This window comes from Naegleria fowleri (genome assembly GCF_008403515.1).
Source record: "Naegleria fowleri strain ATCC 30894 chromosome Unknown tig17, whole genome shotgun sequence".
Classification (NCBI taxonomy): Eukaryota; Heterolobosea; class Eutetramitea; order Acrasida; family Naegleriidae; genus Naegleria; species Naegleria fowleri.
This window is the reverse complement of record NW_025407949.1, coordinates 31808-53598: the sequence shown is the minus strand read 5'-3', so window position 1 is coordinate 53598 and position 21791 is coordinate 31808. Positions and strand designations below refer to the sequence as shown.

The 21791-nt window shown below is 35.3% G+C and overlaps 8 protein-coding genes across 8 annotated transcripts; 1 reads left to right on the top strand and 7 right to left on the bottom strand.

Annotated features, from left to right (window-relative positions):
• Window positions 1–99: 99 nt before the first annotated feature.
• Window positions 100–1071, bottom strand: FDP41_013074 (uncharacterized protein; the record flags this gene model as incomplete). The annotated part of the gene is made up of 1 exon (XM_044703664.1): window positions 100–1071. One exon carries the CDS (start codon window positions 1069–1071, stop codon window positions 100–102), a length of 972 nt encoding a protein of 323 aa, XP_044565304.1.
• A 254-nt stretch (window positions 1072–1325) lies between these two features.
• Window positions 1326–3320, bottom strand: FDP41_013073 (uncharacterized protein; the record flags this gene model as incomplete). The annotated part of the gene is made up of 3 exons (XM_044703663.1): window positions 1326–1832; window positions 1963–2680; window positions 2767–3320. The coding sequence occupies 3 exons, from the start codon at window positions 3318–3320 to the stop codon at window positions 1326–1328; spliced, it is 1779 nt and encodes a 592-aa protein (XP_044565303.1).
• Window positions 3321–3723: 403 nt separating this feature from the next.
• Window positions 3724–5603, bottom strand: FDP41_013072 (uncharacterized protein; the record flags this gene model as incomplete). The annotated part of the gene is made up of 6 exons (XM_044703662.1): window positions 3724–3923; window positions 3991–4102; window positions 4156–4403; window positions 4525–4696; window positions 4762–4875; window positions 4968–5603. The coding sequence occupies 6 exons, from the start codon at window positions 5601–5603 to the stop codon at window positions 3724–3726; spliced, it is 1482 nt and encodes a 493-aa protein (XP_044565302.1).
• A 422-nt stretch (window positions 5604–6025) lies between these two features.
• FDP41_013071 (uncharacterized protein) lies at window positions 6026–7594 on the bottom strand (the record flags this gene model as incomplete). Its single annotated transcript, XM_044703661.1, has 1 exon — window positions 6026–7594. One exon carries the CDS (start codon window positions 7592–7594, stop codon window positions 6026–6028), a length of 1569 nt encoding a protein of 522 aa, XP_044565301.1.
• A 3059-nt stretch (window positions 7595–10653) lies between these two features.
• On the bottom strand, window positions 10654–10956 carry FDP41_013070 (uncharacterized protein; the record flags this gene model as incomplete). The annotated part of the gene is made up of 1 exon (XM_044703660.1): window positions 10654–10956. One exon carries the CDS (start codon window positions 10954–10956, stop codon window positions 10654–10656), a length of 303 nt encoding a protein of 100 aa, XP_044565300.1.
• A 684-nt stretch (window positions 10957–11640) lies between these two features.
• Window positions 11641–12949, bottom strand: FDP41_013069 (uncharacterized protein; the record flags this gene model as incomplete). Its single annotated transcript, XM_044703658.1, has 2 exons — window positions 11641–12339; window positions 12524–12949. 2 exons carry the CDS (start codon window positions 12947–12949, stop codon window positions 11641–11643), a joined length of 1125 nt encoding a protein of 374 aa, XP_044565299.1.
• A 279-nt stretch (window positions 12950–13228) lies between these two features.
• FDP41_013068 (uncharacterized protein) lies at window positions 13229–16058 on the top strand (the record flags this gene model as incomplete). The annotated part of the gene is made up of 4 exons (XM_044703657.1): window positions 13229–14878; window positions 15131–15202; window positions 15312–15453; window positions 15568–16058. The coding sequence occupies 4 exons, from the start codon at window positions 13229–13231 to the stop codon at window positions 16056–16058; spliced, it is 2355 nt and encodes a 784-aa protein (XP_044565298.1).
• A 212-nt stretch (window positions 16059–16270) lies between these two features.
• On the bottom strand, window positions 16271–20191 carry FDP41_013067 (uncharacterized protein; the record flags this gene model as incomplete). The annotated part of the gene is made up of 1 exon (XM_044703656.1): window positions 16271–20191. The coding sequence occupies one exon, from the start codon at window positions 20189–20191 to the stop codon at window positions 16271–16273; it is 3921 nt and encodes a 1306-aa protein (XP_044565297.1).
• Window positions 20192–21791: the final 1600 nt, after the last annotated feature.

Sequence of the window (21791 nt, the reverse complement as noted above, 5' to 3'; positions counted from 1 at the left end):
ATACGCGTTAACTATTTACACACTTGTCAAATGTCCAATCCACCCTCTTCCTAGTTGTGAATTCCATCCAACACTCCTTGCAGTGACAATATTTTCTTTTTACCACACAATATTATCTTGATCCGATGCATTGATACTTGAAATACCACCACGACCACCTCCACTAGGACTACCACTCATTCTCTTTCCTTCTTGTCCTGTGACACTCGCACGTCCCTCTAACTCTCCACGAATGATATCTCTCAATCCTTCCAATGGATACGTATTTCCACAACGAAAGATTAATCGACCATTTCGATTCACAACAAATTTTTCAAAATCTTCGACAATGGTTTTAGAAGAACCTTCTGCATAGTTGCACAAATAATTTAAGGCATCTCCAATTTCAGAAGAAACATTATTATAAACTTCTAAATCCATGTCATAGTTGATGTGTGACGTGTGTTGCATGTCATTTTGTTCGGAAGAACCAAACCAATTGGGAATTCCACGACAAATGATAATGTCACGTAATTTGAGAGAAGACGTGAGAGTAGAAGAGGTTTTTGCTTCATCTGCCAGAAATTGTTGAATGGGAGATTGATGATTCTGCAAAGCCTTGTCAATCACTTCTTCATTGAGATGACTATCCAATTTTGGAATAACCATAATTTCAAAATCTTTGGATTGCATGGTATATTTGAAATCAGCCAAATCGTACAAGTATTTTCGATAATTTTCATTGGAAATGTTGCACACAGTCACAAGAGTGACTTTTCCTCTCAAATTTTTCAAATGAAACCATTCGCCATTCGCAGTTCGAACGGAATAATTGTAAAAAGTGAGAAGTGGTGAATTGGAGGCGTGTGATTTGGAACAAGTGTGAAAATCAAGAGAGGACCAGAGGATCGAAGAGGAGAGGATCGACGACAAGGACGAATGATTGGAGATGAATGGGAAAGGATGGTTGTTGCGCTTGGTCACAGATGTGGAATTTCCAAATCGAGAGGAATGTATTGAAGAGGTGAAAGGTGTGAGTGATGCTGAACGAAGACTGGAAAATTTAAGAGATGGAATGAGGATTGATCTCATTTTGTTATTGCAATTATTATTGTTCATGTGAATGTATTTTGGGCATGTTGATGTTCTGAAATGTTATATTTCTAAAATAGTACAACTCCAAAAATATCTTGTCAAGAACGAGAATGTTTGAGAGAACCCTTAATGATGTGAACCCACCACAACAATGAAACACTTGAACTCCTTTTCAAATACAGTATTTGAAATATTGGTTTACTCATCACTCAAAAAAAGATTCAAAAATGGAGTCTCTTTTCACTAGTTCATTATTGTTCAGGAGTGGGTGTTGAACTATTCGAGTCAGCACCACCACTGACAGTGGGTGTGGCCAATGCTGTCTCTGCATACTTTTTGTAAAATTCTTCCAATTTTTCCACACATTCCTCTGCAGATGGTCTCTCTGCTGGATTTAATTTCAACAGAGACAAGACAAATTGCACCACATCTTCCTGTTTGCCATAAATCTTTCTCATATCATCCAAAATTTTCTCAATATATTTTTCATAATTTTGGAGAGCTTTGGTGTAGTGTGAAAAACCTTTGACTCCACAATTTAAGGTCAATAATTCGTAACACATGACACCAAAACTCCAAATGTCTGCGGAGAAGGTGTAGCCATTAATTTGCTGTCCGGAGGATTTGATAGCAATTTCTGGAGCCATGTAATTGGTAGTTCCTAAAACAGTGTAAGCGAGAGATTTTTCATTGAGGGAACGAGAAAAGCCAAAATCTCCCAATTTTAACGTATTGTAACTATCTGTTAAAAATACATTCTAATTCAAGTAAATTATGAAAGCATTAAGGAATCAGAAGTATTGGATTGAGAATTGAAAAATTATTGTAAGAGGATGTGAACATGCATACGTGTGAATGAAAAGAATTCAAAAAAACTGTCACACTCACCTTGTGTTTCAAATCTCTGTGAATAATTCTCTTTGAATGTAAAAATTCAATTCCCTTTGCAATTTGCAACATGTATCCAATACATCGATGAACAGAAAAGAATTTCCTTTGTTGTCTTCTCTTCATAATCAATGAATCCAAATCTCCATCCTTATAATAAGGCATTACAAAACAAACATTGAAAGAAAGTTCTTTTGTGTTTTCATCTTCGACAAATTCAAGAAACATGTCATCATAGGATGCCAAATTTTCATGTTTCAAATTTCGAATGTACCAAACTTCTTGAATGGCTTGATTAGCTTCTTGATCAGTGTCACATTTGATTTTTTTCATTGCCTTGTAATTTGGTTTATCTGTCGTTGATTGCTTATCTTCGAGATCAATCACTTTATAGACCACTCCAAATCCACCTTTTTGCAATTTCTCCACAATCTTGTATTGTTGCATCTTTTTCATTCTCTTTCGAGTATCCAGTGAAACTTCGGCAGTGCTTGAAGCATCTTTAATTTTCATAATATCTGATTTGGTGAGTTGGAAAACACTATTTTGTTGTTTGCTCATGTTCAAGTGTGAATCACGTTCAGATGGTGATTTGAATCCAAAATTTCGAGGAATGACTTGTAAGTGAATTTTACCTCTTTCAACACCAATCAGATCGAGAATGTATTGATGGATATGATCTTCGACAAGACCTTTTAATGGAATGTTGGCAGCTCCCCTAATTAATTGTGAAAGGTCAATAAATGATTCGTTATGAATGTCATGTGAATATGAATTAATAATTCCTGTCAACACACAACTTACATGAAACTTTCAACTCCAGAATTAAACACTCCCTTATGCCACACCTGTATGGCAACAATCTCTTCAATCTGACCCTTTTCTTTCACACTCGGAGAAACCTCAAATTCAAACACTTCATTCCACACTGGATCTAATTGATTTTTCACACTCGAAGATTCCAATCTCCGTTGTGAAAGAAACGCATCATGACACAAATTCAACACTACAAATGGAGAACTTGTTGCTTTGGATGATTTTCGTATCGACAATCCCTCTCCCTTCTCCAATAAAATTTCCAATTTTGGAATATTAGAGGCCAATTTCTTTTTTTGAGAGGATGACGACGATGAGGAGAGAACGAGTGATTTTCGTGGAAATTTATCCCACGAAGAACTTGAAGCCGAACTCACACCCGAGAGATTGAATGATGAGGAGTTGTTATTAGTCAACGAAGAGGAGGAGGATGAGGATGTTGTTGTATGACTTGAACCATCACTGCTGTTGCTGCTACCACTGGATGATGATGACGAGTGGTTGTTGTTGTTGTTGTTGTTGTTGTTTTCAGAGAAGGACATTTTTTTGTTTTATAATTGTGGTGGTGGTGAAAAAGGAATACAAAAAACACGCGCGTGACCGACTCGAGTGGATTCACTCTGATTGTGAGAGAGGTGTTGATTGATGAAATTCATCAATCCCAGAATGGGGGTTGAAAACAAGGATTCAAGTGTTGGATTTTGAGGGAATTGTGGTGGTTTTTTTTGTCTTGGTCACTTGTGGATATTGGAAAATGAAACTCTAGTCCATAATGGAATTTCTGGTTGGAACATGCAAGGAACAAGTTATTGATAGAATGACAAATTGTTAAATCATTTTTTGAATATGGATGAAACAATAATTGACTTTTTTGTATACAGGCGGCCATTCAATATTCATTATTGACAATACAGTGTATTATTACTTTGAGGATTAAGTTCATATTTACAACACGTGTTGATCTTTGGTGATGGTCACTGAATCAATTAATTGATTTTCTCCAGCGGAATAGAAAGAGAAGGACAAGGAGTGAATTTTTGTTTGAGGATTGAAGGAAGTTTTTAACACTCCGTAACCTTCATCCTTGTTGTAAATGTGAGCACTCCAGTTGATGCCCCAATGATAGGAGAAACTCCAGGTGAGACCTTTTTTGTAATGAAGAATTGGATGCGTGTGAAATGTTATTGTAAAGTGTGAAAAAATTGAGCTTACCTTCAATGCAACCACCAGCTCCATTGACAATGTGAATTGGATATCTCAAATTATGGAAATTATCCTTTCTTTCTACTTGTGTCTTGTAGACTGGATATGTTCTTTCATAGGACTGTCAAACGTCAATGTATGAAAATATATTTCCAAAGACAGAGACACACTTACATGCACATGACCCACTAACATGATATCGACATGATATTTCACAAGTAAATCCTCAAATGCATTTTGAATTGGAACACTTTGTCCATCTGGAATTCCATGTGAATTGCTATAACCAAAAGCACTCGAATAAATAGGTCTGTGACCAGTGACAATGATCCAAGGAGTACGTTTTCGATCAATGTTAGACAATGTTTGTTCCAACCATGCCAATTGATCACCCTTAAATACATATTCAGGGAAAAAGTTATCTTTTTTGAGAGCAATTCAGAAATGTAATTTCACAACAAACCATATAAATTCATCCACAATGTGAAATTTTGATCAATTTTCAACAATTTTCAACAATTTGGTGAACAATGATTCACTTACTTGGATAATTTGTTTCGGTTGAAATGGAAATGAATGTAATTGGTCCGTATTCAAAGGAATACCACATATTATGTCCATAGGCAGAGTTGTTTCGTAGAGGCATGAAAAATCGATGATTCAATGCTTGGAATCCTAATTCAAAGGAATAATAAGGATGATGTAAGGGACCCATCTGAGAGTATGAATGAAATTTCGAATGACCTTTTAAAGTCATTTTTCTTTCAAACGAATACTTACTTCATGATTTCCAGGAAGAACCATATAAGCAACGTATGGCATGATGGGTGTCATCTTGTGCATGTACCAAGACCAAACAGCTTGATAAATTAAACCAGGATAATCATCGGCATACTTTGTAAAACATGTTCAATATTTGACATTTCCATGTCGAAATGGTGGTTTAAATCATTCATGTATTCTCAATGGTATGACACGGTACTTACTGAAATATCTCCCAAATGATAAACAAACAAGTTCTTATTCTTACTGCTTGAATTGTAAAAATTCGAAATGAATTCTTTCACACGTTCCATGACATAATAGCTATTTAAAATTCCTTGATCACCATATGAAATGACAGTTGTTTCATAACTCTCAGGTCTATTCGGATCAGTTCTTGTATGAAAATGATAAATGTCACTTGACACATTTCCATTTCTAAAAGTGCATTGATAATAATACAAAGTGTCATATTCCAAATTCGTCAACAAGACATTAAAATCATATCCAGTATGAGAGACTTCTCCATATTGTGTGACAACACTTCCAATCGATGCCACTTGAACCTCTCGAATCAAATTTGGATCTTTTGATAATTTAATCATTGGAGATCCCAACAATTTTTCATTGTAATTTAATGTATGAAACGAGACAACGATTTGATTGGAAATTTGAGTGAAAGCTAAATGAACCTCGATCGGAGTATATTCGGAAGAAGAAGAAGCAGTGATACGTTGGTTGGTTGGTGTTGTGATTAGTGTGGTGCGGTGGTGGAGAAGGTTGATTGGTACAGCCTTCACGATCAGAGCAATCAACAAGATCCAAAAAAGAATGGCATGTGACAAGTGGAGACTTTTCATTTGAAAAGATGGAAGGATGGACAAAGTCAATGAGACTTGTTGTTTTTTTTCATGGACGAGGAGGTGAATTGGTTTTGGAGGATTGTGCCGACACACCTGAGGTGTACCTGGTGGTTGTTTTTTGAAGGCTCCAAAATTGCGGATTGTTCAACAATCTTTAGTGAACCTTTTTTGATCCTGTAAAGTATTTTAAATAGATCTAATGAGGATTTTGAGATTGACTGAAAGTTCAAAAATAATCATGCTGGAGCATGGAATTTAAAGTCATTTGGGATAATACCATTTTGAGAGACAAAAAATGGATTTATTTTTCTCAATTACAACAATTAGCAATCCGTCGTGGTTGGATCCAACCGGTTAATTAAATTTCCTCATCGAACTAATGAAAGGAATTTATAATGTTGACTTTTCAAGAACGACACTTAAAAGTATGGACCTCCTTGAGGTGGTAATTGTGTCGAATAGACATTTCCAAACATGTCCGTGAACACATTACCAGTCGTCGTCGTCGTTGTCGTGGTCATAATCTGAGGAGGAGGATTCTGAGGTGACATTGCAGGATTGATTGGTGGCTGTGGTTGCATTCCCATCATCATTGGCTGTGACATCATTTGCTGATGATACATTTGTGTTGTGGTATTCATGTTCATTGGATAGATTGTTGATTGAGATAATGGAGGTTGTGAGGTCATGAAAGGTCCTTGTGTTGGGTTGCATGTTCCTGAATTTGGTAAATAAGAGGAAGAGGGATGTGATGACATGTTTGGATAGGTGTTGGTAACAACTGAATTCATTGTAGTGATGGAAGGTAACCATTGTTGTTGTAATTGAGCATGGATTGGGCTTTGACTCGAGGAGGTTGTGGAAACTTGTTGCACATTTGGATATAATTGTTGTTGAGGTAAATAGTGTTGTGACACGTGACTGCTGGTATCCATCAGATTGGTGGGTTGTGACGATGGAGGAGTTGGCATTTGATTGAGGACTATGGGTTGTTGTGGTGGTTTTGGTTGATGATGTTGATATTGAGCCATTTGTTGAGGAGGATGAACATGAACTGCCGAAACACTGGATGGTTGCGAATCTGTTGTGACATTTGACAGTTCTTCCAAAGGAGGCGCTGAAGAAGCACTCACATCCTTCTGCTCAATCACTACAGGAGTCTGCATGACAGCAGCTGTAGTTGCTTGCTTTGTCTCTTCAGGAGATATTATACAAGTAGAAACATTTTCTAGCTGTTGTTGAGCTTGTGGTTGATTTTCACTTTTCACCATTCTGAAATATGACAAATATGCAATCATACTAAATCGATCAGGTGAATTTGCCAAATCTTGTGCATCTTGAATTCGAGGAATGTGTAATTCATGTTCAGCTTGATCAATACAGAGAGAGAGTTTTTTGACAGGATCGAATGAAGACCAATTGGGATCGTTAAGAGTAGTGGATTGACCATTTGTCAAGTGCAAGATGAGCTTTTTCAAATGTTCACCATCGGTCCAGTCAGAAGTCAAATTGGTCAACACAGGTTGATTGTCATAGAGAGTGGAGTTTAACCATTGCAACAATAATTGTTCAATATATAAGAGAGCTTCTGGATTTTGCTTATTTCCTTCAAGATCTTTTTGATCCAATACTTGACAAATTTGGAATTTGTAAATCAATGCATACACCACTGCAAGGACAAGTTTCAAATTTCCATCGACAATGTCATTGCTGTCGATATTGACCAATGGAATGTTCAAATCTTTTGTGATGATGTTCAAAGCTTCTGCAATATTATTCATCATTTGAATTCGATATTGAGGACGAATGGAAGCAAGTGGATATTCGTTTTTGGTTAATTCAGACAATAAAATCAATAAATTTTCACCCGTTTTGAAATCTTCTCCGAGATTTGTCAGTTGAATGTTTCTGTTTTTCAATTTGGAGTTGACCCAGTTTAAGAAGGATCGATGTTGAATTTGCACCCAGTTCGGATCTAATGGATTCATGATTGTCAAGATCAAGGAAGGTGGTTATTGTTGTTGAAATGTGTGTGTGCTGTGTGCTCTCTCGGGTGGAGTGTGTGTGACAATACGGAATGACGACTGTCGAGGTCTTTTTTTTCTCTCGAGTTGAAGCAGCAGCAGTGCAGTGTTAAATGTCTTTCCACATATGTGGAGGAGCGACTGAGAGAGAAAGCGCCCTTCCACAACTTCCAAGAAGGTTCCAATGTAGAAGAATGAACGTTATTGAAAGACACCTCATGTGAGTTGTGGGCATAAAGGATCATCAGGTCGAGCAGCAATTGGAAAATCGAGTGTTTTGGCCAAACTTGGACACCAACTGTCGTTCTATCAACGTTAAGTAATAGTGTAATAGCGCAAGAAATGAAATCAACATGTCTAATCATCATTGAAAAATGATGAATACCAGTATTGGTTGTCGATCTATTTAAATCTTGATGGTACTTTATCACATTCACTCAATGATGAATACTATTGATGATCATGTAGAGATGAAGTGGATCAAATTCCGAATTTTAAATGATAATCACTGATGATGCTGATATGTAGAGACTGTGACGATAAGTGAATTTTTCAAAATCAGTTCGTCATTAAGAGAATGGGTTTCATATTTATTCAAAACCCACAACAGAAAAAACAAAGTCATTCCCCCAAACTGCCAATAGCTATTGCCGACACCAAACATTCAAAAGGCTTCATAGAATATGAATCATCAAGCAATTTGTGTTCATTTTGAACTGTCACAGTTTTTGCATCACCAACTGTGACCCAATCAAACAAAATGTACAATGTTGTCTTGGGAAGCAAGTTTCTAAACTCATTTAGTGACGAATTCAGCGACTCAGTTCAAAACCCATTAGGTTTTCTTATGAAACGATTTTTTATACTTTTTCAAAACCATTCATCTTCTATAAATGAATTTATCTTCTTGTTTTGTTGGTGCTGAAGCTTTTAATCATCTCAGCCAGATCACTAATAGCATTTTGAATTGCTTCTTGTTTGGAAGTAAATTCTTCAGAACGGTCGAAAACTTTGAGTTGGATTGAATAATATTTGTAATCGCCATACCACAACCATATCCAATGAATGACATGAAAACGAATGAATAAACATTGTTCGTCGATAAGTAGTACCAAAAGACTGAAAGACCAATGATGAAAATAATAACAAAAGACATCACTAACTTGCCAAGCGCTTTCACTTTGGATGACGAGAGATCTTTCTTTCTTCTCTGTTTACTCTTATCAATTCTTTCGAACATTGCCAACTCGGGTGCCATGGTTTTTGGAGTTCCTTCAATGACACTCTGTTGATCTCTACAGAGCGAAAAATCGGAAAGGACAACCTTGGTTTTCCATCTTGAAGTATACTCTTCAACAAGAATGTTTTCATCTTTGATGTAGCGGTGTTTGGAGAGACTACAAATCCATTTGTTCCTCTAAATTAACCAAACGATTCTTATTGTTTACGTTTTCGAAACATATGAAATTATTCAATCACCCAAATAATCGTCACTCAGCTTCTCTTAAGAAGAACATTCAGAAGCAAATTAGAGAAACTGAATGTCCACCACCAATACTCATTGTCTTGAGAGTTTTTAGGAGTCGAAGGTTTTGCTTTGGGCATGATGAGCGTGGGAATGAGAGAGCGAGATATATTAAGGGAGAGCTAGAAATCACTAAGCAAATCAAAACGCACGAATATGCAGAAAATTTTTTGAGCATGAAAATATTTTTCGTTGCTCAACCAAACTCTTTTAATGTTTACAATCGAAACATTCATGCCCTTCACTTCATTCAAAACATATCAAAAATTGACAAATTTCACTTTTTCGAACTAAAATTGTATATTGGCGATTTGACAAAAGTTAAGCTAACTAAAGAGATGATGTATCAAATAATGATCCATATATGCCAAGCCTTGAAATATGTAGAGAATTTCAAGTTCGAAAGTTCTTCCAATCAATCAAATATCATCCATCGAGGGCTATTAGATGATGAAACAGAATGTTTTTTTTGTCATACTTAATTGCGGCAGATATTATTATTAATGCAAGATTGGATCCTAAAGATACTAATTACTTTAACAATTATATCTAAAGTTGTACAAGGACTCAACACCTCAATTTAGGTCTTTTACAGAGTTTTTTTTTACAAATCTTTGCACTCTCGTTTTTAATAGAGAGGATTATGGAAAAGAAAAAATTGACAAATCCTTATATAAGAGTTTGTTTTACCGATTTGCCTTGCTTGGAGAGGCAAATTTAATAGAAGCTTTGTATGTTGTTTCATCAGAAACAAGTATATCAACCAAGATCGTCATTAATGCTTCCAAGTTCTTATTAACACATGGGCTAAGTTATACTTTTGATTATACTAACAAAATATATAAGATTGTTAGCCCAATCGACAGGATGAGATTATTGAAGACTCTTCAAAAAGATGGGTCTAAGGTGATTGGTTTTTAAATTCTCACAAGCAATTGAGTAATATAGGTGATATTTTACCTCCAACAATACGATCATGATGACGCACCGGAAATAATTTTCTCTGATCATGCAGTCCTGACCCAGAAGGGACATTGTATTTATGAAATTTCGAAAATTAATTCAGTATGGCAAAATTATCTCAACAACAACAACTTGTCTGCTGTGACTGAAATATTTAAATAACGGTCATTTGATCCCAATGATCACAAATTAAGGAAACTCGGATCACTTTGTGTTGATGATGGTCCATAGATGAATTGTATTCAATTCGAAAGTCATTCAATTCGAAACCACACGAATTTGGGTATTCTATGAATGGCGGTGACCACTAAGCAAATCAACAGTGGACGAAGAGGACAGTTTTTGTTTGAAAACGGCTTTTAAGGTGATTTAAATAATTTTATTGCTCTTTCAAAATCCTTTCTCAGTCACTCATTGTTACGTATTTGAACGGCTATGCACGGCTGGAATTGTCAGCAACTTTGGCAGCGAGGACCATCCTGTCTGAATGGCACACAGCAGGTTTGATGGACCTCCATTCAACTCAATCAAACAATCACTTAAAGTATGAAGAGACTTTAAATTCTTTTTTCGAGCCAAACAAGTTTTTCTCCAAATCATAACCTAAATTGGCATTGTCTTTTTTGCTCAGCCACATAACATTGGCCCGTTCAATAACCTCGTCATAAGTGGCTCTTTTCCTTGCATTTGTATTTCTTATTTTTGTTGTCACAAAATCTCTCAAATCGGCAAGTTCTGTTAGATTGTTCTTTGGCAAAATATAGTCAATAGTGGCACCTAAGGCATAGACTTCCGTGGCAGTTGAAGATGTTTCTTTCCAAAATAAAATCGGGATCATGTAGTCAGTTCTGGTTCCATTTCCATGGCTTGTTTTTGGCAAAGTTTCCAATGAACGAGCAAGCCCAAAATCACTTAGAAAGGCTTCACATCATCAATCGGTAACCCAGCACCACCGATAGATTTAGGAGAAGTCAATACAGATGCCACTTGTAATCAATGAAATAGAGAGTTTTCAGTTGTTTGGTGGAGGATGTTGAAGGTAATGTTGTACTATTGTTTGGCGTATCACCATAGCTATCCTTGACTTTCTTGGTTGTTGTTGATAATCAATTAGTAGTAGTATAGGAACGTATTTGGCTTGTATTGAATAATTGTTGGTTGTTGGTTGGCATCAATTTTTTCATCCTTTTCATTAAATTATCAATTATGTTTGATGATGGAGAAAAATTGATAGCACCATGATGATGATGATTTCTTGTATTCGGATATCCTACATTTTGTGTTGTTATTTTACTGATGCCAGTAAATCTGAGGTGCTCAGGTTTCTCTAGAACTAACCCATTTGTATCAACCAATCATTGTTGAGAAACTCTAAATCATTTGCGAGTACAACAAGAACAAATACAGAAAGCGCCCGTTCCAAAAACGTTGAAGGAATACTTATTCATATTTGACAATATCGAAACAGCTCCTTGTCATGTACAGAAAGCGACCGACATTCAAGAGGTTCTAACTTGTCGTTTTAATCGTCAAGAGTAAAGTTTTCATTCAGTACTTCTTGTCGAGCTAAATCTTCATCTTTGTCGTCTTGGTCTTCATCGATGCCTTGAATCTTCTCCCATGTTAAATCCATGAAGAAGTCATTATCAAATGCACTAGATTTCAAAGCATCATCAATTTCCATCTTGGTTAATCGTAAAATTCCATTGTTGGGCATCATTCCTACGTGGAATGAAATACGAAACATGTATTTTGATTTCTTATTTTCTCTGTAGTGATAACCTCGAATATAGACGTCTCCACTCAAGATTGTATCAATATCAAATTCAATCACTCCATCTTCTTCTCTATAATATCGTAATGGATTTTTATCAGTGCTTGAAAAGAGTAATTGCTTTGGATTGAACTGAGTAGGTGCTGTATAAATTTCAATGACTGGACAACAACCATCTTGCGAAAATTTTGGAACTGTATACATGGTGATGCTCTTCAAAATTTGTTTTCCTCGTTTTCTAAAGTAGTTGCTAATAAGAGATTTGAGATTCAGGGTGTCTTGGCCAAACATGGAGACCAATTCGCTCACATATTGTACATAACGGCGCTGACTGGGCTGGGCAACACCACGTTCTCGTGTGGATCGTTTCGATGCAAAATAATCTAAAGCTTCTGTTCCAGATTCGAACATGCCGCTATAAGTCATGTAGCATGCAATGACAGTACCCTGCATTTGGTTATCATAATCGTTGTCCATTAGTGCAACACATGATAAACGCCGTGTGTGACATCAAACACGAAAGTTCAACGCATTTCAATCGGTGATATCGTCCACATTAATTAATTGATATCAAGGAGATGTAATCATTCCAAAATATTATAACATGCAATAGAAAAATGGAATAACATACAGTTCTTCCTCTTCCTGCCAAACAATGCACAGAGACCACATTGTTTGGGTCCTCCTTCAAAAACCGATCCATCTCTTCACAAATTTCAATTAAATACTCCACAGGCGGATTATGATGGTCTGGAAAACCCTTCTCAATGACTTTACCACCTCCTTCTCCCTTTTCAAACAATTCATAATCATAAGGTATTTCCGATAAATTAATAATCATAAAGTGTCCAGCATGTTTCTGTTTGAAAAATTGAGCAACACTTTCAATATGATTTCTATAGATAGAGCTAAAGCCTTCACCAGGAATAGCCATTGCAATAATTCTATTCGTAATATAGGTTAAATCCAAATCAAAATATGTGGAACCCACTCGTTCCTGACATCGGATTTTATCACCCGAGACCAGAGTCCGAATGAAATTCGCCAGAAAGCTCATGTTGATTTCTTCCCAGTTTTATTTCTTTCAATGAAATCACAAGCTCTATTAAATAACCGACGATTTAATAAATGATGATGATATTTATCAATTTAATGTGATCACAACAAATAGATTTGAGGAATATCCAATTTTTAACAACAGTCTACAAAAGAGCAAATGATTAATAAATCATTATCTTTGTTCTTACTATTTTTTTATATCGGGATGAAAATAAGAAGAATCAAAAAAAGGTTTTTGGAAGTTGTGAATGTTTGAAATTGATTACAAAGAAGAAAAATGCAACAACAACCATCACCACGACATGGATCTTCTTCTTCCTTCATTGGTTACGGATTAGAGATCGCTCGTAGTGATGAATTTTTGCAACTTCCAAATTCAATGATCCTTCTGGAAAATGTTTCATACCAGAATTATGAGGTGGTGGAGGAGGATCTCGGATCTGGAGGTTCCACCATGACGGATGGAGGAATTGAAGTAAAAACCACTAATACTCGTTCGAGAACAATTCCAAATCCATTATTGAAGAAACTGAAAAAACAAGAATTAGAATTAGAATTGTCGGATATGAATTTTTCGTATCATTGTAAATTTCCAAAGAATATATTAATGAAGGACACTGCAAGTTTGAGATCAAAATTATTGTTGAATCATCATTGGAATGGCGACTCATCCAATGGGGAGAATGGACATTTGGAGAGAGTGCACCAACAACAACAGACATTATTCATGGAAAATAATTTAATCGATCAGAACCATGAGGAGTTGCTGGAACAGAGATCAGCTACAACACGAACCATTGTAAAATCACAACAGGATGATATCAGTCGATTTGAAAGAAATGTTGGAGTCACGTTTGTTATGCCACATGACTTGTCAATCATTGCACCATCTATGAACCAAGACGTATTTGAACAATTTTCGCACCAAAGTTTATTGAGCTGGGATTGGAATTCAAAAGTTGATCATACAGAAAGTGTTTTTTCAATGATGCAATATTATTATGGACCTTTCAAACTGTTTCTATTATTTATGGCTGTTCTTATTTTCACAACAATCTGCATGGTGAGTCTTGTGAAAGTTTCTTCCCTTGGCAAACAGATAGAAAATACATTGTTTGAATCAGTCAGGAGTGAAGCATTGAAAATCAGCCATTCAGGAACTGTCATGTCCATGTTGAAGACTGCTCCAGCAATCAAAACCATAATTTATTTAACCTTATTTTTAATAGTGACAATTTTGATCATTCTCCTAATTTCAATATTTGTGACACGATTAATTCTGAAATTTGTGAGAAGAAGAGTGTTACAAAAATTTGAAAAAATTAAGAAAGCTTTCAACATTGAAGCGCCTCCTCCAAGAGAGAAACTTGATTTTGTTCTCTATGATGACAACTACAACGGCAGCGCTGAAGAGAAATTATCAGAAGCAATTTATGGATACGTTCAATTATCCAAACGATTGATAATAGCCACCAGTAATTCCTCCATCATTTCCCAATCATCACACGACAAAAAACAGGCAACATCTTCATCACAAGAATTATCCATTTCTAACTTTGTTTTAGAGCACATGATGAAATCAATGCTCAATTCCCAAAATTCATCATCTCCTTCGTCTGAATCTTCCATAACAACCTCCAGTTCTCTATTACAACACAATGCCATCTTAGAAATTGAGCACTTTTTATTGAAGGAACAAATTCCAACCTTTTCCAAGCCTCATGAATATCATCTTTCCAACTTTTCCATTGCTCAAGAATTTCTCTTACTCGCACTCGCTATGGCTCGAAAAGATGTCAAGTTCAAGAATTGTGGATTTGTCTTGATTCGAGTTCCCTCCGTGCAATACGGCATGATGCGATTGTGTGAAAATTTGGGATTTACATTGGTTCATCAACAAGTTGGAGAATTTCCAATGAGTTGGAATGTTTTTTTGAGTCCATTAAATTGAAACCAATTTGTTTATCAGGGATTGAGATTTAAATAATTATTTGAGGGTCTTTTAGAGAGTATTGAGGTTTTGAAAGGAGAGGAACTTGTTATGCCTTTACGACCACCTGAGAACTATGTGGTCTTGAACAAATTTCCAAGTTCATCTCTGCTGTCAAACGTCAAATACTTTCGCCAATTTTCTTTTTGACAACCAAAAAAATTATTAACACAAACATCAAATACATAGAATCCAAACATGCCAAGAAACGACAAGAACGAAGAAACATTTACCTTTGCCGTCTGCGGAGGTGGTGCAGTGGTATGTTGAATTCTTTACAAAATATTTAAATAATTAATTAAATTATTTTAATATTCCATGATGATCGTTCATGACGTTCACAATACATCATATATCAACACAACAACAGGGTAAATCATCGATCACCATTCGATGGACTCAAGATACTTTTATTGAAATTTACGATCCAACGATCGAAGCAACTTTTAACATTGCTCGAAAAATTGACAATCAAACCACTTATTTGACAATTATTGACACTGCTGGTCAAGGTGAGTATTTATAATTCACGATGCATCCAATTCTAATGAAATCCTTGTTCTATTCCAATTGATATCATTCATTATTGAATTTCACACGAACGTCAAATGTCAAACAATGTACAGATGAGTTCTCTGCTCTTCAAGACGTTTACATGAGAAATGCATATGGTTTTGTTCTCGTCTTTGATTGCACTTCTAAAGCCTCTCTTGAAGAATTACAAAAATATACTGAAAGAGTTTACAGAATCAAATCCGAAGAATACAAACAAGTCGATGGAAAGGATTATCCTGTCATTTTCGTTGGAAACAAATACGATCTTGTTCAAGAAAATCCAAAAGGAAAATACATGACAGAAAAGGAAATTAAGGAATTTATCAAAACTCAATTAGGACTTCCTGAAAAAACTCCATTTTTATTTGCTAGTGCAAAGAATGGATTGAATATGAAGGAAGCATTGGAAAGCATTGTAAGAGAAATGCGAGAATTTGAAAAAGGTCAAAAACCTGTCACTAATCCAATGAAACCACCTAAATCACCAAGAAAGGGAATGTTGTCCTCAGTATCGGATAAGGGTGAGGTACAAAGTGATTTGGAGAGAATGAAAAATTATTAATCTCACAATTTGTTGCTTTCACGTGTAAACTGTTACTTTTCAAACAATCTAGATTTTGTAAAACAATAATAATTCTAGTACAAGAACAAATGTAATATACATATTCTCAAATCGTATTGATTTTGTGGTATTGGTACTGTAGAGAATTTGAACATTTGTTCGATGTCATCATCCCTCTCAATGTCACGAAAATAAATATGTTCGAACATGCTTTACAAAATATCCTTTCTTGTACTTCCAACAGGTTCTCTTGTTCTCGCCAGCTTGATATATTGCTCGACACTAATCATAGTTGTCGATCCATAAAGTAAGGCAATATCTCTTTGTTGTTTTTGAATTAACATTTGAAGTTGGAAAACAGGTTGTAATGCATAATCCACTCGACATTTTTCCAATCGATTCAAAGCAACTGCCACCTGTTCAAATTTTGCCCAACGAACCATATTATTTTGATGTTTGACATTTTCTGTAATTTCTGTGGAATAACAATAATTCAATTCATCCTGATGTAAACAATCAGAATAGTGATTTTGTAAATACATAATTTCTCTCAAATGAGCTTCAACAATTGGAATGGCTGGCGCTCGACATCCATCAAAAATGTCATTGTAATTTTGATATCTTTCGTCTTCCACAAACAACACGTCCGAGTATTGAAATTTTGATCGAATATCAAATCCATAAAATGAATCGTATTTGGATCTGAAATGGAGGAGTGGAGGAGTTGGCATGTGTGAAAATGAAGCATTTACAATCGACAATTTGTCATCATTTTGAGTTGAAATGGAATTCCTTTCGTATTGATTTTCAATGAATACAGAATAATAAGAGTCCAATTGATTATTATTCTCGTCTCCATCTTCATCATCAGAATCATTATGAGCATTTTCTATTGCGTTGCTTTTTCGAAATTTTTGTTTTTTTGAAGGGCTGTTCGAGGCTGGTAATAACGAAACATTCTGAGAAGATGAGGAATGGTGATGATTGGCATTTGGCAGAACATTTAAAGCACTAATTGTTGAAGAGACACTAAATCGAGTTTGTCCAATCTTAATTGGAATAATCTTCGAGTAATGGGAAGATGTGGAATTTGTTGAAATTGGTCTTGAGCTTGCATTCTCATTATTCGAATGATGATAAATCAATAATTCATCTCCTTGTTTCTGTTGTTGTTGTTGTTGAGCCCATAAAATCGTATGATGATGTTTTGGATTTCCTAAAACTCTCATGACATGTTTGAACATGTAATTGAAGTTTCCTTTTTCTTTCTTTTTAGCTTCTAAAAGCGTAAATTGTAAATGATTCTTAATGGCAGGATGTGTGAAAATGGTGGCCAAAGCGTGAGCACTTGCATAGTTTTGAAGTGTGTATAATTCAATAATGATATGCTTCACCTTATTAATCATTTCAACTCGATCCTTAATATAGGGTTTGTCTAAAATATCTAAAATGAGCCAATTCACACGATCATGAATTAGTTCTAAAAATTTACACAATTTTGGGCAACTCATTTTGAAAAATTGAGTTCTAAAGCTCGTATTGAGTAAATTGAAATCTAAATATCCATGAGTTTTCTTGCAATTATTGAGTGTGAATGAAGTATAGTCTAAAAATTCCACACTCGAAATTTCATTAAAGAAAAAGTGGTCCACAATCGTGATTTGTCTTGCAAGTTCGAGAGGTGACACATCAATCCATCTCAGAGATGCTGAAAATACATTGGGTGGAATTACAGGTCGAGGGCACTTTGAAGAATCGGTATAAATTGTTTTGTAAAAGTAAAAGAATTCTCCGGTAGATCCAGAAGTTTCTTCATCTTCCTTGTCATGTGACGTGTCAAATTCATCATCGTCTGTATCGAAGTGAGATTTCTTTCGATAGCCGTCACCAGAGTCGGTGGATGCCACCAAATTTGACAATTTGTTTTTCACAAAGGATCCCACCTTTGTACTGTTTTGACTGGTTTCCACTTCTAACGCCGCAAATTCCATATATTCCTTAATTCCAACTTTCTTTTTGAGAGATTTTTTGTACGTGGCCAGTTTTTGCTTCTTGGCGACATGATCAAGCAAGATGTGACTCAACTCCAAAATGTTGTTAATCTTGCTCAAGAATATGGTTGGTTCAGGCAATTTGGAGTGATCGGTTTTTTTCAATTTTCCAATCACAGAGACTTGTTCCACAATCTTACTCAGAAATTCCAACATGTTTGCATTCCATTGATATTGATAATTGGAAATCCAGAATCTGAGCATGTCAAAACAACAAATAATAATTTCCAAACATTCAATATGATTCAATAGTTGAGACATGGTTTTGGTGATTCTTTCAATGTGTTCACCGATAGATTCTTCTAACTCATGAGTACCACTTGCTGAAGTTGTCACCTTGTCTAAATGATAACTTTTCAAAATGAGCATTAATGGTAAGCTTAATCTTTCAAATATTTTCAATAAAAGACCATCTGGTGAGAGTAAATGCAAATAACCGACAAAGAATGTCTTTCTAAACAATTCTTTGCTTTCAATATTTGCTTCAGGTCTAATACAATCCTCGCCAAAAACTTCAAAATAATCATTGGCCACGTCTGAATATTCACGAAAACGAACATCTTTGATTGAATCATAGAGGCGATGTTCTGTGACAGTGATCATTTCAATCAACTTATTGAGAGTAATTCCAAACAACAATTGTTTCTTGTCTTGTTTCAAGACATAAAAATTCGAGAATTGATCAAACAATAAAAGCTCAGGTGTCACAGTTTGTTTCCTTTCTAAAAATTGCTTGATCTGCTTCACATCGTTGGACGTGAGCGATTCATACGCAATTTTTGGAATGATCGAAAACTCCTCCCAATACGAAGGTTTCAAACTTGTCTTGTTCGATTGAGAATGTAATAAAAATTTCTGGAAAAAGTTTTGAGTAATCGTTTTAGATGGAACTGCAGTATTTCTTCTCGAATTGGCCATACTGTGACGAGCTCTTGTAAGAGTCGTTTTCGAGCCAATGATTGACTTTAAAATTTCTACCGTTTGAGTGGCAGTGGGACGATTGGAAGGAACTGGATCGAGCAATCGACAAATGAGTTTTGCTAATTCTTCTCCATTTGGAACACATTCAGTAATTTGTTGAGTTAATTGTGCAAAAAAATGATTATTCTGAAAGACTTCAATGTAAAATTGTCGATTCAATACTTGAAAAATCATTTCATAAAACACACATCCAAGTGACCACATGTCCGTAGAGTAACCAAATGGTTCTTGTGACATCATTTCAGGAGAACAATATTTCGCAGTACCATAGAGCTTTTGATCTGTGTTATAAGATCCCAATGAAGACATGGATTCTGCATAGGGATCATGTATCATTGTTCCAGATTCGTTCATCTTTTGAATTTCAATTGCTTCATCTGCTACTTTGAAATCAAGTTTTCGTAACGTTTCAAAATCTCCAATTTTGATCGATTGTTCATCATTGGTGACAAAAATGTTTTGAGGTTTCAAATCCAAATGCACAAATCCTTCATGATGTAAATACTGAACTCCTTCTGCAATTTGCAACATGAATTGTAACAATTGGTCTCGACTAACCACTTCAAAGACAGAACTTAAATGTCGACTATTTGGAGAGGAAGATGCATGAACTGAATTTGATTGTTCTTTTTGTTTAAATTTTCGTTTGATGTATTGATTTAAATCTCCATTCTTAAAGTATTCCATTAAAAAACAAATCCAATATTTTTGTGAGGAATGTGACGTGAGAGAATCATTCGACAACAAGAGTGATGAAGTTTCTTCAGAGTTATTATTCTGTTGTTGTTGAAGTTTTTGAGAGGATGATGTAGAATCTGTTGAATTAACACAACGTTGATGTGATTCTAATGATGCCGGATTGCTGTCAATTGTCATGACATGAGGAGTTTGTTGATTCAACAACAACACCGAAGACATGTTAAACTTTTCAAAAAACACATCTTCAATTTCCAACAAATACGGACACTTTAAATGTCTCAATTTCCATCCTTCTGAAATTCTCAAATTTAATTCCTTTTCGGAATGACACAAGACTTTTTTCAGAACTTTTGTAATTCTTTCTTTCGTAACAATCATGGCCACTAATTGTTGTGAAGACATGTTGAAATCGAGTCCACCATCATGATCATCATCAAGAGAGGAATTTATGGAATGGAGACCATCGATCCGAGGATGGACAAGTCCACCATCCGATGAAGTTAAATATTTTACAATTTGATAATTCATCATCAAGTGGTAATTGTTGTTGAAGGAAAAATTAGTTGTGGTGAAAAATTGTTATTTTAGAAATACACAATGAAGAGGGATCGAGGTGATGAAGGGATACTGAGATTTGTAATTTTTTGCTTTTAAATAATTGTCCGATGAAAAGTGACGTTTTGGATGCCGAGAGAAAACGGATTTTGTGTGATGGAGGAAGAGTGACATTTTGTAAGAAACGATAATTGTTAAATTTACAAACTCTCCCATATTGTGTCCATGTTTTACAGTAAGATTACATTTCATACAACTTTACATGATATTGTCCTCTTAATTGTTTCACAAATGTGGTGAGACGAAAATAACTCCAATTCGAAATGATATTTGGAATGCCACTTCTTTGGCATTCATGGTGTAAATCTTTTTCGATCTTTGTGACATGCAAAAAAGCACCACCTTTTCTCTGGCATGATATAAATTGCGAATTGAGTAATTCTCTCCATAAATTCTATGGATCTACTTGGAATATCCTTTGGTGTTTGTGAAGAATATAAAACATTCCAAAACATTTCGAGGTGGACCTAGCACACTCTTCTTTGTGTAGAGAATTAGACCAAAATGTGGCTCTGGAACATAAGGATTTCTTTCATACTCTTCTCGAGAGAACAAGTTTTTAAGGTGACGGTATATCTCAATGTCACTTTTTGAATCAAAGACACAATCACCTGGGCTATCATAATACTTGTTTCGTTCTGTTTCTTTCAGGATTTTCTCTGAAAATACTTTGAGAGCTCCGTTGAACATCATAATCTTTCCATCCATAGAAAGGTCTCGTATATCAAGAGTCTGAAACTTGTTGAAAAGAGGCTCCAAAGTCTTCACGAGTTGAATTTTTGTTTTACATAATATGAGATTCTTGAGTTTTGTGTTGCAAGATGGATGTCATGTCAAAATTAGTGTCATGGATTGGATTTTCTTCTAAACTAAGAGTCGTCAAATTCGGAATACACTCACTGCTCCACTTTGGAACGTGTCAAACACATGTTCATTAAATTGACTTCTAAGGCATTGGGAATTTGAAGCATGAGAATGAAGCGAGAGTTATTTTCATTTAAAATGATCTCGTTAGTGGTCCTTGAAATGGTTTCAAACGGAACACACAATTTTTCAATGTCACACTTTTGAGGCTAGGCATGTAAAACTTCACATGATCAGTCTCACCATATTGTTGTGAAATGGAAATTTTGCAATTTTCCAATACGAGTTTCTTTAAATACAGTAAATTCGGTAACAGGTTCAAAGTGGTAAAACTTTGATTCCAATAAAAATCTCTAATATTGAACAGTTCCAACGTTTCACAAATATTAGATCTTGCTTGAGGAAGAAAATTCTTTTCGTTATGATTGGAATCTGTACTGGAGTGGCAGACTTTCAAAGAACGAGTTTTCACTTTAAATGAGCTTAATGCTTCAGTAGATGATCCATCAACAATCACCTCTAA